General features: G+C 37.1%; 1 protein-coding gene across 10 annotated transcripts in view; it reads left to right on the top strand.

Annotated features, from left to right (window-relative positions):
* Window positions 1-13,553, top strand: part of ERBIN (erbb2 interacting protein) — a 130,359-nt gene that overhangs the window by 47,754 nt on the left and 69,052 nt on the right. For all 10 annotated transcript variants that reach the window (XM_019982799.2, XM_019982794.2, XM_070774610.1 and 7 more), the window contains exons 3-4: window positions 5,876-6,073; window positions 9,564-9,681. In XM_019982799.2, the coding sequence (XP_019838358.2) occupies window positions 5,885-6,073; window positions 9,564-9,681 (307 nt within the window). In that variant the 5' untranslated portion in view covers window positions 5,876-5,884. The remainder of the gene's footprint in view (window positions 1-5,875; window positions 6,074-9,563; window positions 9,682-13,553) is intronic.

The following is a 13,553-nucleotide window of genomic DNA, read 5'->3' as shown; positions in this document are numbered from 1 at the left end:
AGCCACCTGTGAGTATTGAGCATTTACAATATAGTCAGTGTGACTAAGAAACTAGATTTAAAATTTCATTTGATTTAACTTGAATTTTCAGGTTAAAATGCCACTCTGTCTACCATATTGGACAAAGCAGATAGTTTTTTCCCCACTTTTCTTAAATGTCCCCCCTAAGTCATTATCAGTTGAAAAAGAAAGTGTATATTCATTTTTAGAATCTTTTTTTCATTATCTCATTAAACATACAAGTATAAGCTAAATTCCCCTTTAGTGATTAAATTCTTATTAGGTCAATAAAACTGCTTTTTCTGAGTAAAATGCACCTTCATAAAACTGTGGTGTGGGAGAAAACTCTTGAGAGTCCCTTGGACTGCAAGATCAGCCCTGGATGTTCTTTGGAAGGAATGATGCTAAAGCTGAAACTCCAGTACTTTGGCCACCTCATGCGAAGAGTTGACTCATTGGAAAAGACTGATGCTGGGAGGGATTGGGGGCAGGAGGAGAAGGGGACGACAGAGGATGAGATGGCTGGATGGCATCACCGAATCGATGGACATGAGTCTGAGTGAACTCCGGGAGTTTGTGATGGACAGGGAGGCCTGGCGTGGTGTGATTCATGGGGTCGCAAAGAGTTGGACAGGACTGAGTGACTGAACTGAACTGAACTGAAGCATATTCAGTAAACTTTATTGACAAAGTAACTTTTTTTTTATTGAGGTATAGTTTATATATAACATTACATTAGTTTGAAGTATATGACATAATGATTAGTATTTGTATATGTTGGACAAAGAAGGCAATGGCACCCCACTCCACTACTCTTGCCTGGAAAATTCCATGGATGGAGGAGCCTGATAGGCTGCAGTCCATGGGGTCGCTGAGGGTCTGACGATATTGAGCGACTTCACTTTCGCTTTTCACTTTCATGCACTGGAGAAGGAAATGGCAACCCACTCCAGTGTTCTTGCCTGGAGAATCCCAGGGACGGGGGAGCCTGGTGGGCTGCCGTCTATGGGGTCGCACAGAGTCGGCCACAACTGAAGCGACTTAGCATATGTTGGAAAATGATCCTTATAATATGTCTAGCAACCATCCATCACCATACATAGAAGCAATTTGTGTGTGTGTGTGATGAGAGCTTTCAATCTGCTGTCTTAGCAACTTGCAGATATGCAGTACAGTATTATTAGCTGTAGTCACCATGCTGTACATTACATCCCCATGACACAGAAATTTTAGATAGAAACATTTGATGTTTGACATTATTAGTGTAAGGAAGGAAAAATTTTCCCTTCCCCCTGTTAGGGTTCCTGGCTGGGTCTGAAAATTTAACTGACAAAGACAGATTAACAGGAGAAAAATGTATTCATTTGTTTAATGTAAGTTTTAAAGGACACAGGGAGCCTTTGTAAGGAAAGGAAGACCCAAAGAAACAGTTAAACAAGTATTTTTATGTGATGTTTGATGAAGTGGACTGTTGTGTAGAAATACAATAGGTCAAAGAGTAAATGTAGTAAACGGGGAGATTTAGCAGGCCCTGTTCATTAGAATTTCTCTCCCTTCGTCTTTAGAGATACCTTCTAGTATAAAGAAGACCCCTTTAACAGAAACATTTTTATGACCTGTTTCGGGGGGAAAGGCACAGAGATCAGAGTGACCTTCCTGCTTCTGCTATTTTCTCAAATTCCTTTAGGTTAAGATACTAAGTATTCCCTGAGTACCGTATTTTGTCCTGAACTCCCATCAGTTGTTTGTCTCTATAAACCCTAAAGGAGAAGTATGTAGTAAAGACCAATTGATGTTTGATTTCTGAGATGAGTATATCCTAATATATTGAGAAATAGTATAGTGCAGTATGAGTACAGAATCAGTTTCTTTATGGAAAGTGGGGATGATAATAGTACATGCCTTAAGATACATGAGGATGAAATGAGAATAAACATATAGTTTATATGAAGAATTTAGCACAGTGCCTGGTGCACATGGTGATTAAGTAAGAATAGTCAGATTTTTTTTTCTTTACTTGCTAGGGAAATACTTAACCCTTACTGTCAAACACTTTAAGAATATGATATAATTTGAAGAGTTAGAATCAATGCCTTGCAGATTCATGTTGGAGCCTGAGGCAAAAGAGAAAAATTAGTCATACTGATTCTGTCTTTACTTTTAAATTAACCGTGGATTAATGAATTATTTTTCTAAGAGTTTGATTTTTTACAAAAATGTTGCATTAAAATACTTAGTTTGATTACTGAAGGGTTTTACTGTGTCTGAGGCATTTGCCTCACTGGCTTTAACCTAGTCTTGGCTCTGGGTAGAAGTAATCTAATACTTTAATGGAGTCTTCTGCCTAGGGCAAGAATTTATTATTATTTTGCAAAGAATTGATAACATTAATTAGAAGTCATTCTTATTTTATTGAGATGGGCTTTTTCTTTTAGTAAATTAATGTTAACCTCCTAGTTGGAATTAACCTCTGTATGTATGTATGTGTTCTTAATAAAACTAGCCTTGAAAATTTTCACTAATTCAGAATTGAATCTTTCCCCCAGTTAGATTGAAATGAAGTCTGCACTGGTGGGCTGCCGTCTATGGAGTTGCACAGAGTCGGACACGACTTAAGCAACTTAGCAGCAGCAGCAGCACTTTATTGAAGCAAGTTTCTTCTCTAGTGTGTAACCTTAAGCAAATATAAAATCTGTACACTTTAGAAAAATTAAAAGAACAGCATTAATTGAAACAAAATATACTTCGCATAGATAGGAATTCTGATGTGGGAGAGTTACAGGAAAGTTAAATGGCTGGTTAGGGAGACCTGAAAATACCTTTGCACTCCCACTTTTCTACTCAGAATTGCATATAGTCAAGTTCTTAATTAAGAAGCAGCTCTTAATCAGAAGTTAAATAAATTTCTTTGTTATATTAGGGTTTTTCTTGTTGATGAGCAGACTTATAAAGCCTAGTTCTTTTCAGTTCAGTTCAGTAGCTCCGTCCTGTCCGACTCTTTGCGATCCCATGGACAGCAGCACTCCAGGCTTCCCTGTCCATCGCCAACTCCCGGAGCTTGCTTAAACTCATGTCCATCAAGTCAGTGATGCCATCCAACCATCATCCTCTGTCATCCCTTCTCCTCCTGCCTTCAATCTTTCCCAGCAACAGCATCTTTTCCAATGAGTCAGTTCTTCCAAGGTGGCCAAAGTATTGGAGTTTCATCTTCAGCATCAGTCCTGCCAATGAATATTCAGGGTTGATTCCCTTTAGGATTGACTGATTGGATGACCTTGCAGTCCAAGGGACTCTCAAGAGTCTTCTCCAACACCACAGTTCAAAAGCATCAATTCTTCAGTGCTCAGCTTTCTTTATGGTCCAACTCTCACATCCATATGTGACTACTGGAAAAACCATAGCTTTGACTAGACGGACCTTTGTCAGCACAGTAATGTCTCTGCTTTTTAATATGCTGTCTATGTTTGTCATAACTTTTCTTCCAAGGAGCAAGCGTCTTTTAATTTCATGGCTGCAGTCACCATCTTCAGTGATTTTGGAGCCCAAGAAAATAAAGTCTCTCACTGTTTCCATTGTTTCCCCATCTGTTTGTCATGAAATGATGGGATCGGATGCCATGATCTTAGTTTTCTGAATGTTGAGTTTTAAGCCAGCTTTTTTACTCTCCTCTTTCACTTTCATCAAGAGGCTCCTCAGTTCTTCTTGGCTTTCTGCCATAAGGGAGGTGTCATTCTGAAATGGTTCTTTTAGAAGCATATAAATGGTTACTTTGAACTGTGGTGTTGGAGAAGACTCTTGAGAGTCCTTTGGACAGCACAGAGATCAAACCAGTCAATCCTAAAGGAAATCAACCCTGAATATTCTTTAGAGGGACTGATGGTGAAACTGAAGCTTCAATACTTTGGCCACATGATGTGAAGAGCCAACTCATTAGAAAAGATCCTGATGCTGGGAAAGATTGATGGAGGAGAAAACGACAGAGGATGAGATGGTTGGATGGCATCACCAACTCAATGGACATGAGTTTGAGTAAGCTCCAGGAGGTGGTGATGGACAGGGAGGCCTGGTGTACTGCAGTCCACGGGATTGAAAACATTCGGACACAACTGTGCGACTGAACAAACAACAACAACAAATGGTTACTTTTAGGATCATTTTGTGAAGTACAAAAGTGCTTGAGTTTATTTTTAAATTCACTATAAATTTGAGTGTGAAGTGAAATGGGCCTTAAAAAGCATTACTACGAATAAAGATAATGGAGGGGATGGAATTCCAGCTGAGTTATTTCAAATCCTAAAAGATGATGATGTTAAAGTGCTGCACTCAATATGTCAGCAAGTTTGGAAAACTCAGCAGGGGCCACCAGACTGGAAAATATGTTTTCATTCCAATCCCAAACAACATTCAAATTACAGTGTAATTGTGCCCATTTCACATGCTAGGAAGATTATGCTCTAAGTCCTTCAAGCTAGGCCTCAGCAGCAGTACGTGAACTAAGAGCTTCCAGATGTACAAGCTGGATTTAGAAAAGGCAGAGGAACCAGAGATCAAATTGTCAACATTCATTGGATCATAGAGAAAGCAAGGAAATTCCAGAAAAACATCTATTTCTGCTTTATTGACTATGCTAAAGCCTTTGACTGTGAATCACAGCAAACTGTGGAAAATTCTTAAAGAGATGAAAATACCAGACTACCTTACCTGCCTCCTGAGAAACCTGTATGCAGGTCAAGAAGCAATAGCTAGAACCGGACATGGAACAACAGACTGGTTCAAAATTGGGAAAGTAGTGAGACAAGACTGTATATTGTTACCCTGCTTATTTAACTTCTCTGCAGAGTACATTATGCAAAATGCTGGGCTGGATGAATATCAAGCTAGAATATCAAGCTTGATTGCCAGGAGAAATATCAACAACCTCATCGTATGCAAATAATACCATCGTAATGGCAGAGAGTGAAGAGAAACTAAAGAGCCTCTTGATGAATGTGAGAGAAGAGAGTGAAAAAGCTGGCTTAAAACTTCAACATTAAAAAAGCTAAGATCATGGTATCCGGTCCCATCACTTCATGACAAATAGAAGGGGGAAATGTGGAAGCAGTGACAGACATTTTTTTCCTTGAGTTCCAGATTCACTGTGGACAGTGACTGTAACCATGAAAAAGACGCTTGCTCCTTGGACGGAAAGCTGTGACCAACCTAAACAGCATATTAAAAAGCAGAGACATCACTTTGCCAACAAAGGCGTGGACAGTCAAAGCTATGGTTTTTCCAGTGGTCATGTGAGAATTGGACCATAAAGAAAACTGAGCACTGAAGAATTGATGCTTTCGAAGTGTGATGTTGGAGAATACTCTTGAGAGTCTCCTGGACTGCAAGATCAAACCAGTCAATCCTACAGGAAATCAGCCCTGAGTATTCATTGGAAGGACTGATGCTGAAGCTGAAGCTCCAATACTTTGGTCACTTGATGCAAAGAGCCAGCTCACTGGGAAAGACCCAGCTCACTGGGAAAGACCCTGTTGCTGGGCAGAAGGAGAAGGGGGCGGCAGAGGTTGAGATGTGCGGATAGCATCACTGACTCAATGGACATGAATGGTTCTGAGTAAACTCCAGGAGATGGTGAAGGACAGGAGAGCCTGGCATCCTATAGTCCATGGGATCACAAAGAGTCAGATAGGACTTAGTGACTGAACAACAACAACAAATATAAAAAATTTGATAGGAAAGCAGTGTAAATGCATTCTGTTGAGTGTGTTTACAGAAGGGAATATTTATCTGTGAGGTATAAACTCTGAGAATTGAACTGGAATAGTTTGTTTTGAAAAATTGTTATAATGCTTTTACTAAACTTATTTTTGTTTGCATATTTCAGTGTCTAAAAATGACTACAAAACGAAGTTTATTTGTGCGGTTGGTACCATGTCGTTGTCTTCGAGGAGAAGAGGAGACTGTCACTACTCTTGATTATTCTCATTGCAGTTTGGAACAGGTTCCCAAAGAGATTTTTACTTTTGAGAAAACTTTGGAGGAGCTCTACTTAGATGCTAATCAGATTGAAGAGCTTCCAAAGGTATGTTAATCTGATCTTTCAAGAATTGCCTTTGGTTATTTTTATGCCTAGAAATATGATATTCCTAGTGTTGCCATAATGCTGATACATATGTATATATTATTGCCCCTGTTTTGGTTTAATTTCATCTTTAGAATATGTAACACAATTCAGGTTTTTTAAATTGAATTTTTAACCTTTATCTCTTGAAGTTAATTGCTTTATCTTTTCAAGTTAATGGCTTATTTATGCAAATAATTTAAAATTTTATATTTAATTCCAGGCTTGTTAGAGCCACTAAGGTAGATAGTAAAGTGAAGTGAAAGTCACTCAGTCATGTCCAACTCTTTGGGACCTCATGGACTATACAATCCATGAAATTCTCAAGGCCAGAATACTGGAGTGGGTAGCAGTTCCCTTCTCCAGGGATCATTCCAACCCAGGGATCGAACCCAGGTCTCCTGCATTGCAGGCGGATTCTTTACCAAATGAGCCACCAGGGAAGCCCAAGAATACTGGAGTGGTAGCAGTTCCCTTCTCCAGGGGATCTTCCCGACCCAGGAATTGAACTGGAGTTTCCGCATTGCAGGCGGATTCTTTACCAGCTGAGCTACCAGGGAAGCCCAAAGTAGATAATAAGACTCTATAGTTTCTGCAGCCAACAGATTTACCTAGACAAAGAATTGAAATTAATGTTTTTCTAGTTTTCATGAGTTTTTGATCTAGTAATTGAGGATAAATTGTCCTTTTAGTTATCACATCAGAATTTTGTTTTTTTAACAGCTTTGCAGAGGTACTATTCTGTTTTCCCCATTTCAGTTTTGTTTGGAAGGGCTTTGGAGGACCTAATGTTTCTGAAATATAGGAGCAACTAGCAGGAGAAAGTTGGTTTGTTGCCATGAAACATCCTCTCCCATTAACAACTTGCTTGCTAAGATATTTTAGTTGTTACTTCTTTTTTTCCCTTAAATTCTAACCTGACTTCATCCCCTACTCAGTTTCTTATTTTTGCAGAGAAAGTTGCAATAGTTTTACCACCCAAACAACAGTGTTTTTTAAGCTGTGGGTGTAGACTCATTAGTGGCTCATAAAAATCAATTTAATATATGGGGCATTTCCAAAAAATAAACTCTTATTTGGACTGGCAGATTTAGAAGACAAAAAATATAAGACATCCAATTAAATTACAAATTTCAAATAAATAGTAATTTTTTAGTGTAAGTGTGTTTCATGCAGTGTATAGGACACCTCTCTCACTAAAAAAATTATTGTTTATCTGAACTTCAAGTTTAACCAGGCATCCTGTATTTTATTTGGTAACCCTAACTATCATAGAGTAAAAAATAGGGAATGTTGCCTGTATCTATTATAACATAAAATATTTGTTTTAGATTTATGTGTGTATTTATATATATCCCGGATGGCAGCATTGTTTTGAAAGAGTTGCTGTTTGGGTGGCTAGTATAGTAGTAAAATCATTCTGAAAGCCAGCACCATCTGAGATTGTCTTATAAAGAAATCTTTATATAGCTGTGGATAAAATATTAGAAGTTGTGGGTTGCGTGATCATGAATTTCTTCCCTAGGTTGTGATAGGGTGCTTTGTAATTGACTGTTTGCTTGCGTGTTATTTTTCAGCAGGGAATTTATCTTCCTTAGCTAGGTCTCCTAGAGAAAATGGAAGACAAAAATTAGTCCCATTTTCTAATCACCACCAGTGAGGTCTCATTTTGGGAACTGTGTTGAAAAGAGAGAGGGATGCTATGATAGTGCAAATAACTGAATCACTTATCATGCCTAGCAATTTTCCATTTTTGGAAGAATGCTCTCCTTAAATAGGATTTATTCAGTGCCATCCTGCACACAGTTTTGTTTTTTCCTAAAGACTTTACTTTTTAAAGCAATTCTAGATCAACAGCAAAACTAAGAGGCAAGTATAGAGATTTCCCAAGGCCACATAATGGCTCAGATGGTAACGAATCTGTGTGCAGTGCAGGAGACCCAGGTTCAATCCTTGGGTCATCGGGAATATCTTCTGGAAGGGAATGGCAACCCACTAGTATTCTTGCCTGGAGAATTCCATGGACAGAGGAGCCTGGCCAGCTACAGTCCGTGGGGTCACAAAGAGTTAGACATGACTAGGTGACTAACACATGCACATAGATTTACCAAATATGTAACCTGTCCCCACACATGCATGGCTTCCACCGTTATCAGCATCCCCACTTTGGTACCAGAGTGATTAAACCACCATAGTACTTAGAACTGATGAACCTGTGTTGAAAAATCATAATCACCCAAAGTCCATAGTTGACATTATGGTTTGCTCTTGGTGTAATGCAGTCTGTGGATAGCACAATGCATATAATGACATGTATTCATCATTATGCAATCAAACATAGTATTTTCAGTACCTAAAAATCCTCTGTACTCTGCAAAGGTTTTTTTTTTTTTTTTTATATGAAGCTTAGAAGTAGCCCATGTACTTACTGCTGCTGCTGCTGCTAAGTCACATCAGTCGTGTCCGACTCTGTGCGACCCCATAGATGGTGGCCCACCAGGCTCCCATCCCTGGGATTCTCCGGGCAAGAGTACTGGAGTGGGTTGCCATTTCCTTCTCCAATGCATGAAAGTGAAAAGTGAAAGTGAGATCGCTCAGTCGCGTACGACTCTTCGAGATCCCATGGACTGTAGCCTACCAGGCTCCTTCGTCCATGGGATTTTGCAGGCACAGGCAAGAGTACTGGAGTGGGTTGCCATTACCTTCTCTGGTACTTACTGCCTTTGGTTAAATATATTTAAGTCCCATTTTCATTATTGTGATTTTAGCATAACAGTATGTTTGCTCCCTTATTTTATTTTTCTCTCAAATCAGAGTTCTATATTTTAATTCATTTAAAACCAATTTTACATATTTGAATTTATATAAATTCAGCTTATAAACTTACATTTTGGAATAAGGATACTTGAAACATAAGATCCAAAGTGAAAGTGAAAGGGTTAGTTGCTCAGTTGTGTCTGACTCTTTGCTATCCCATGGACCATAGCCCACCAGGCTCCTCTGTCCATGCAGCTCTCCAGTCAATAATACTGGAGTGGGTAGCCATTCCCTTCTCCAGGGAATCTTCCTGACCCAGGGATTGAACCTGGGTCTCCTGAATTGCAAGCAGATTCTTTACCATCTGAGCCATTGGGGAAGCCCTTTTAGTTTACTAGATTTAGCAGCCACTTATTTCTTATGACCCTAACAGAAAATACACCATATGCTAGATTTTGTTAAGTGCATTTTGCCCAGGGTAGAAGTGTGAGGATATAAATCATTCTGAGTAGTCCAATTGTATTCAAATATATAATAGCATAAAATAATAAGAGGTCTTCTCTGGTATGTGTGTAGGTATAATTCATTCAGTTTTAATGATGTTAATAATATTTGTCTTTCTAACGGTTAATAAATGAAATATTTAAGGAAACTGAAGGAATAATCAACATCCTTCTCTACCTTGTTTCAACAGCAACTTTTTAACTGTCAGTCTCTACACAAACTGAGTTTGCCAGATAATGATTTAACAGCATTACCAGCATCTATTGCAAATCTCATCAATCTCAGGGAACTGGATGTCAGCAAGAATGGTAAGATTCTTTCTTTCTAAATTTTTGTGCTTGAGGAACATGTTAAATAAATAAAATTTCTTTTGTATTTTACCAGATAAAAAAGAATTTTAAAAGTCAGATTGCAGTCTGTTATATTAGTTTTTTTATATATATGTATAAATCTATGAGAATTTAAAGCAAAGTGAAGAATAAGTATAAACATTTTTAAATAGCTTTAATTGAAATGCTGTGGATATGTGCATGCACATCTGTGTCCTTAAATCTTTTTCATATATATATTTACTGCCATGTTTGTGATGATGAGAAACTAGTAACAAGTAGCTGTAATGTCGATTGTTAATAACACATTTTGAATCATCTGTAAGCATGGACTGTAATGTAGCTCCTAATGATACTGACGTAAAATATTTACAGTGTAATGTTAAAGTTTAAAAAAAAGTTGTGCTACATTAATGAATTGAACATCAGCAAATACTTATTGAGAGACTACTCTGTGCCAAATACTTTATTAGGAGCTTGGATTACAAATTAATGATGAAAAGTAAAAGGACATAGTCACTGTTCTCTTGGGGTACATTGTCTTGGTTTTGTGTGCTTAGTTTGAACATTAAAGTGTGGAAGAGATGTTCCAAATTGTTAATTCCTTACCTTGAAGTGAGAGAGAAGTAACACTTAAAAATTTTAGAGTGAGCATATTACAATATATTGGAATAATATTAGAATAAGCATTTCCCAAGACCAAGGAAATCCTTATACATAACCACAATATCATTATCACTCAAGAAATTTGACACCATATTTTCCCCTGTTGCCTAGTAATGCCCTTTTTAGCTATTTGCCCAACCTACACCAAGTTAAAGATCACATGTAGCTTTCAGTTGTGTCTCTTTGATCTTTTAAAACCAGCTTGTCCATCTTTTTGTGATGTTGTTTTTGTAGAGTTCAGATCAGCTGACTTTTAGTTGTTAAGAGTTTTCTTCTCATGATTTTATTTTAGGTTAATTAATTTCCTCAGCTTCTTCAAGGGCAGTTTGAAATTTGTCTCCATTCCTCATGCTTAATAGAGTGGCAAGTATTGCGTAAATTCCAAAGAAAATGAACTTGATCCATTACCATTGTAGCTGTACATACACTGACAGTTAAGTAGCATTGTAGAAATTTGGAACTGTGACATTAGAAGTCATTAAGTGTAACCTTCTACTCTGAAGGGTTATCTCTTCTACTTTTTGGTGTTAAGGGTAAAATCACATACACAAAGGCTAGTAACCAATGTTAATAGTCTTCATAGTATGAAACTGTTCCTTGGCTCAATAATGTACATGCTTTATTCTCCTCCTGAAAATGCAGTAATTCCCCAGACTTCTCTAAACTTGAGAATTGTGCAGTTACGCCCTACAACATCATTCAATCAGTATCTTAGACTTTCATGCAAAGAATAACGTGTTTGAGTTATGACAACCCATTGGACTGTAGTGTTTCTTTTTTTTTCATTCTAGCTTCAGCAGTTCTTTGTGGATTATTGAAAACCTGCTTTGTACAATTCTGTCAGCTTGTGAGTGTTTTTTGAAGAGTTAGAATTTCTATGTGACCAAAAGATTTAGGATAAGCACTTAAGTATTCTTCTCTGAAAGAGAATGGCATTAGTTATTGTTATCAGTAAAATCTTACAATTTATTTCATTAAAAATTAAGCTGATTTTGTCTATTCTTTTCTTCTCTTTCTATGTGATTGCATCTATTTTTTAAATGGCAGAATCAGTCCCTTGCCTTTTATTTGTTTTCTTCTCTTCTTAGTCTTAAACTGATGTCTAAATGCAACTGCATTTCATTGATGATGAACAAAGTAAGTGAAGAGAGACAAGAAACTATGATTATGTCAGAACCATTCCTTGACTGACAAAAATTCTAGTACTTCTAATTCCTAATCTAATAGTCATCATTACGACTGATGTAATTAACCCATTTTACTTTTATAGAGTTGAGAGTATTTTAATTAACTTGTGTAAGCCTCAAGTATATGCTTATATGAGTCTACATTATTATTACTTTTTGGCTGTGCCTTATGGCTTGTGGGATATCAGTTTTCTGACTACAGACTGAAACCAGGCCACAGCAGTGAAAGCCCAGAATCCTAACCACTAGGCCACCAGAGAACTCCAAGTCTACATTATTGAAAACAGGAATATATTACACATATTACAGCATGATGTGGTTGATTATGAGAATTTTGAGTTTCATTATTTGTACATTTAAGTTAACAGCTTGCTTAAAAGAAAGGATAGCATGTTAAATGAAAGCAGTGTTTATCAAATTTTGGAATTACTTTTATTTAGTATTAAGATGGCCATTATGTTAGAGATGGATGAGTTCCATCTTTTATTCTGAATGAGAAAATTGAATTACCCCTAAATATACTCCAGTGTTCTTGCCTGGAGAATCCCAGGGACAGGGGAGCCTAGTGGGCTGCCATCTATGGGGTCGCACAGAGTCGGACACGACTGAAGCGATTTAGCAGCAGCAGCATACCCCTAAATATTTTCTCTGTTACAACATCTCATTATGTTAAATGTTGCATAAGATTCTTTAATCTTGTATCCAAGTTCTAGTATTCTTATCCTTTTAGGTGTTTTTATCAGTTCAATCTAATGATATTCTATCTTAATATAACATATTTTTTTCATGTTTACTATCTATATGACCCCTGCTTGGAAGGAGGCAGGAAACATTGTGGCATGCTTTATTAGTGTTTCAGCAAGCTGTATTTATTTAAAAGCACTTGTTTTAGGATTCTTTACTTTCATATTTTCTTAGTTTCTGATATTCTAATATTTCTTCCAGTGTTTCTCACTGGCAAGTAATATGGCTTAGTGATTAAAACATTTGTTTAGAAAGAGAAAAATTGAATTGTATTCTGATCATTATTTCTTTATTTGCCATGTTGCTATATTTGGAAATTAATCTCATTCTCAGTTAGACTATACATAATTTCATCAATATTACCACTTCCCGTTCTGCCTCATGAGACTGCTAACCACATTGTGGACCAGTGTGTATACAGGAAGTATATAAATTTAAGGTGTTGATATTTGTCTTCATTTTGTAAGGAATTCACTTTTTATCATTTGATAATAAAACTAAAGTCTTAATTTACGAGTGTTAATTTGTCCTTTTTCTTGTCTAAAGTTTTGGTATTGTTAGCTTTTTAAAGAAAGGAAAATCTCACCAGGCTACTATGCCAAGTCACTGCAAATAGCAACTGGTGTTAGAGAAATTAACATTTAACATCCATTGTGTTCATGTGGCTTCTTTTTTTTTTTTTTTCTTTTTTGCTGCACTGTGTAGCATGTGGGATCTTAGTTCCCTAAGGGGTTGAACCCCCACATCTCCTGCATAGCAAGATGAATTCTTAGCCACTAGACTGCCAGAGAAGTCCTGGCCTGTTTTCTTGAGCAGACTATTAGAGATGATGATTAAAATAATTTGCAAAAGGGGTTGATAGAGAAAGCTGATGGAGAGAGAAAAGAAACGAAGACTATCTAGCTATCAGTTCTCTCTATAAAAGCACACTGAATAGAAACTAGGAATTTTAATGCAGAGAAACCAGAAAGAGTAGTTCAGATCTTTCTGTCTGATACGGGAATGCTGGAGAGGTTAATTATGCCTTTTTAAAACTGAGTCAAAACATTCAGAAAGAATGGGTTGAACGTTTATGGGTCAAAACAGGAAGCAGTTCCTTGAATCTGAGAAAATCTGATGATTGGGGACAAAGTACTGGAAAAGGCTCTTCACTTTTAAGTTCAAAGAAGTTATATTGATTACAAGGGATTATTGATTACTGGGGAAGTCACTTACTTTTTTCTGTTTTAAAATTTCTAAAGTTGTTGATTTGCT

Source organism: Bos indicus, chromosome 20, assembly GCF_029378745.1.
Source record: "Bos indicus isolate NIAB-ARS_2022 breed Sahiwal x Tharparkar chromosome 20, NIAB-ARS_B.indTharparkar_mat_pri_1.0, whole genome shotgun sequence".
Taxonomy (NCBI): domain Eukaryota; kingdom Metazoa; phylum Chordata; class Mammalia; order Artiodactyla; family Bovidae; genus Bos; species Bos indicus.
This window is presented reverse-complemented; position numbering and strand designations above follow the sequence as displayed.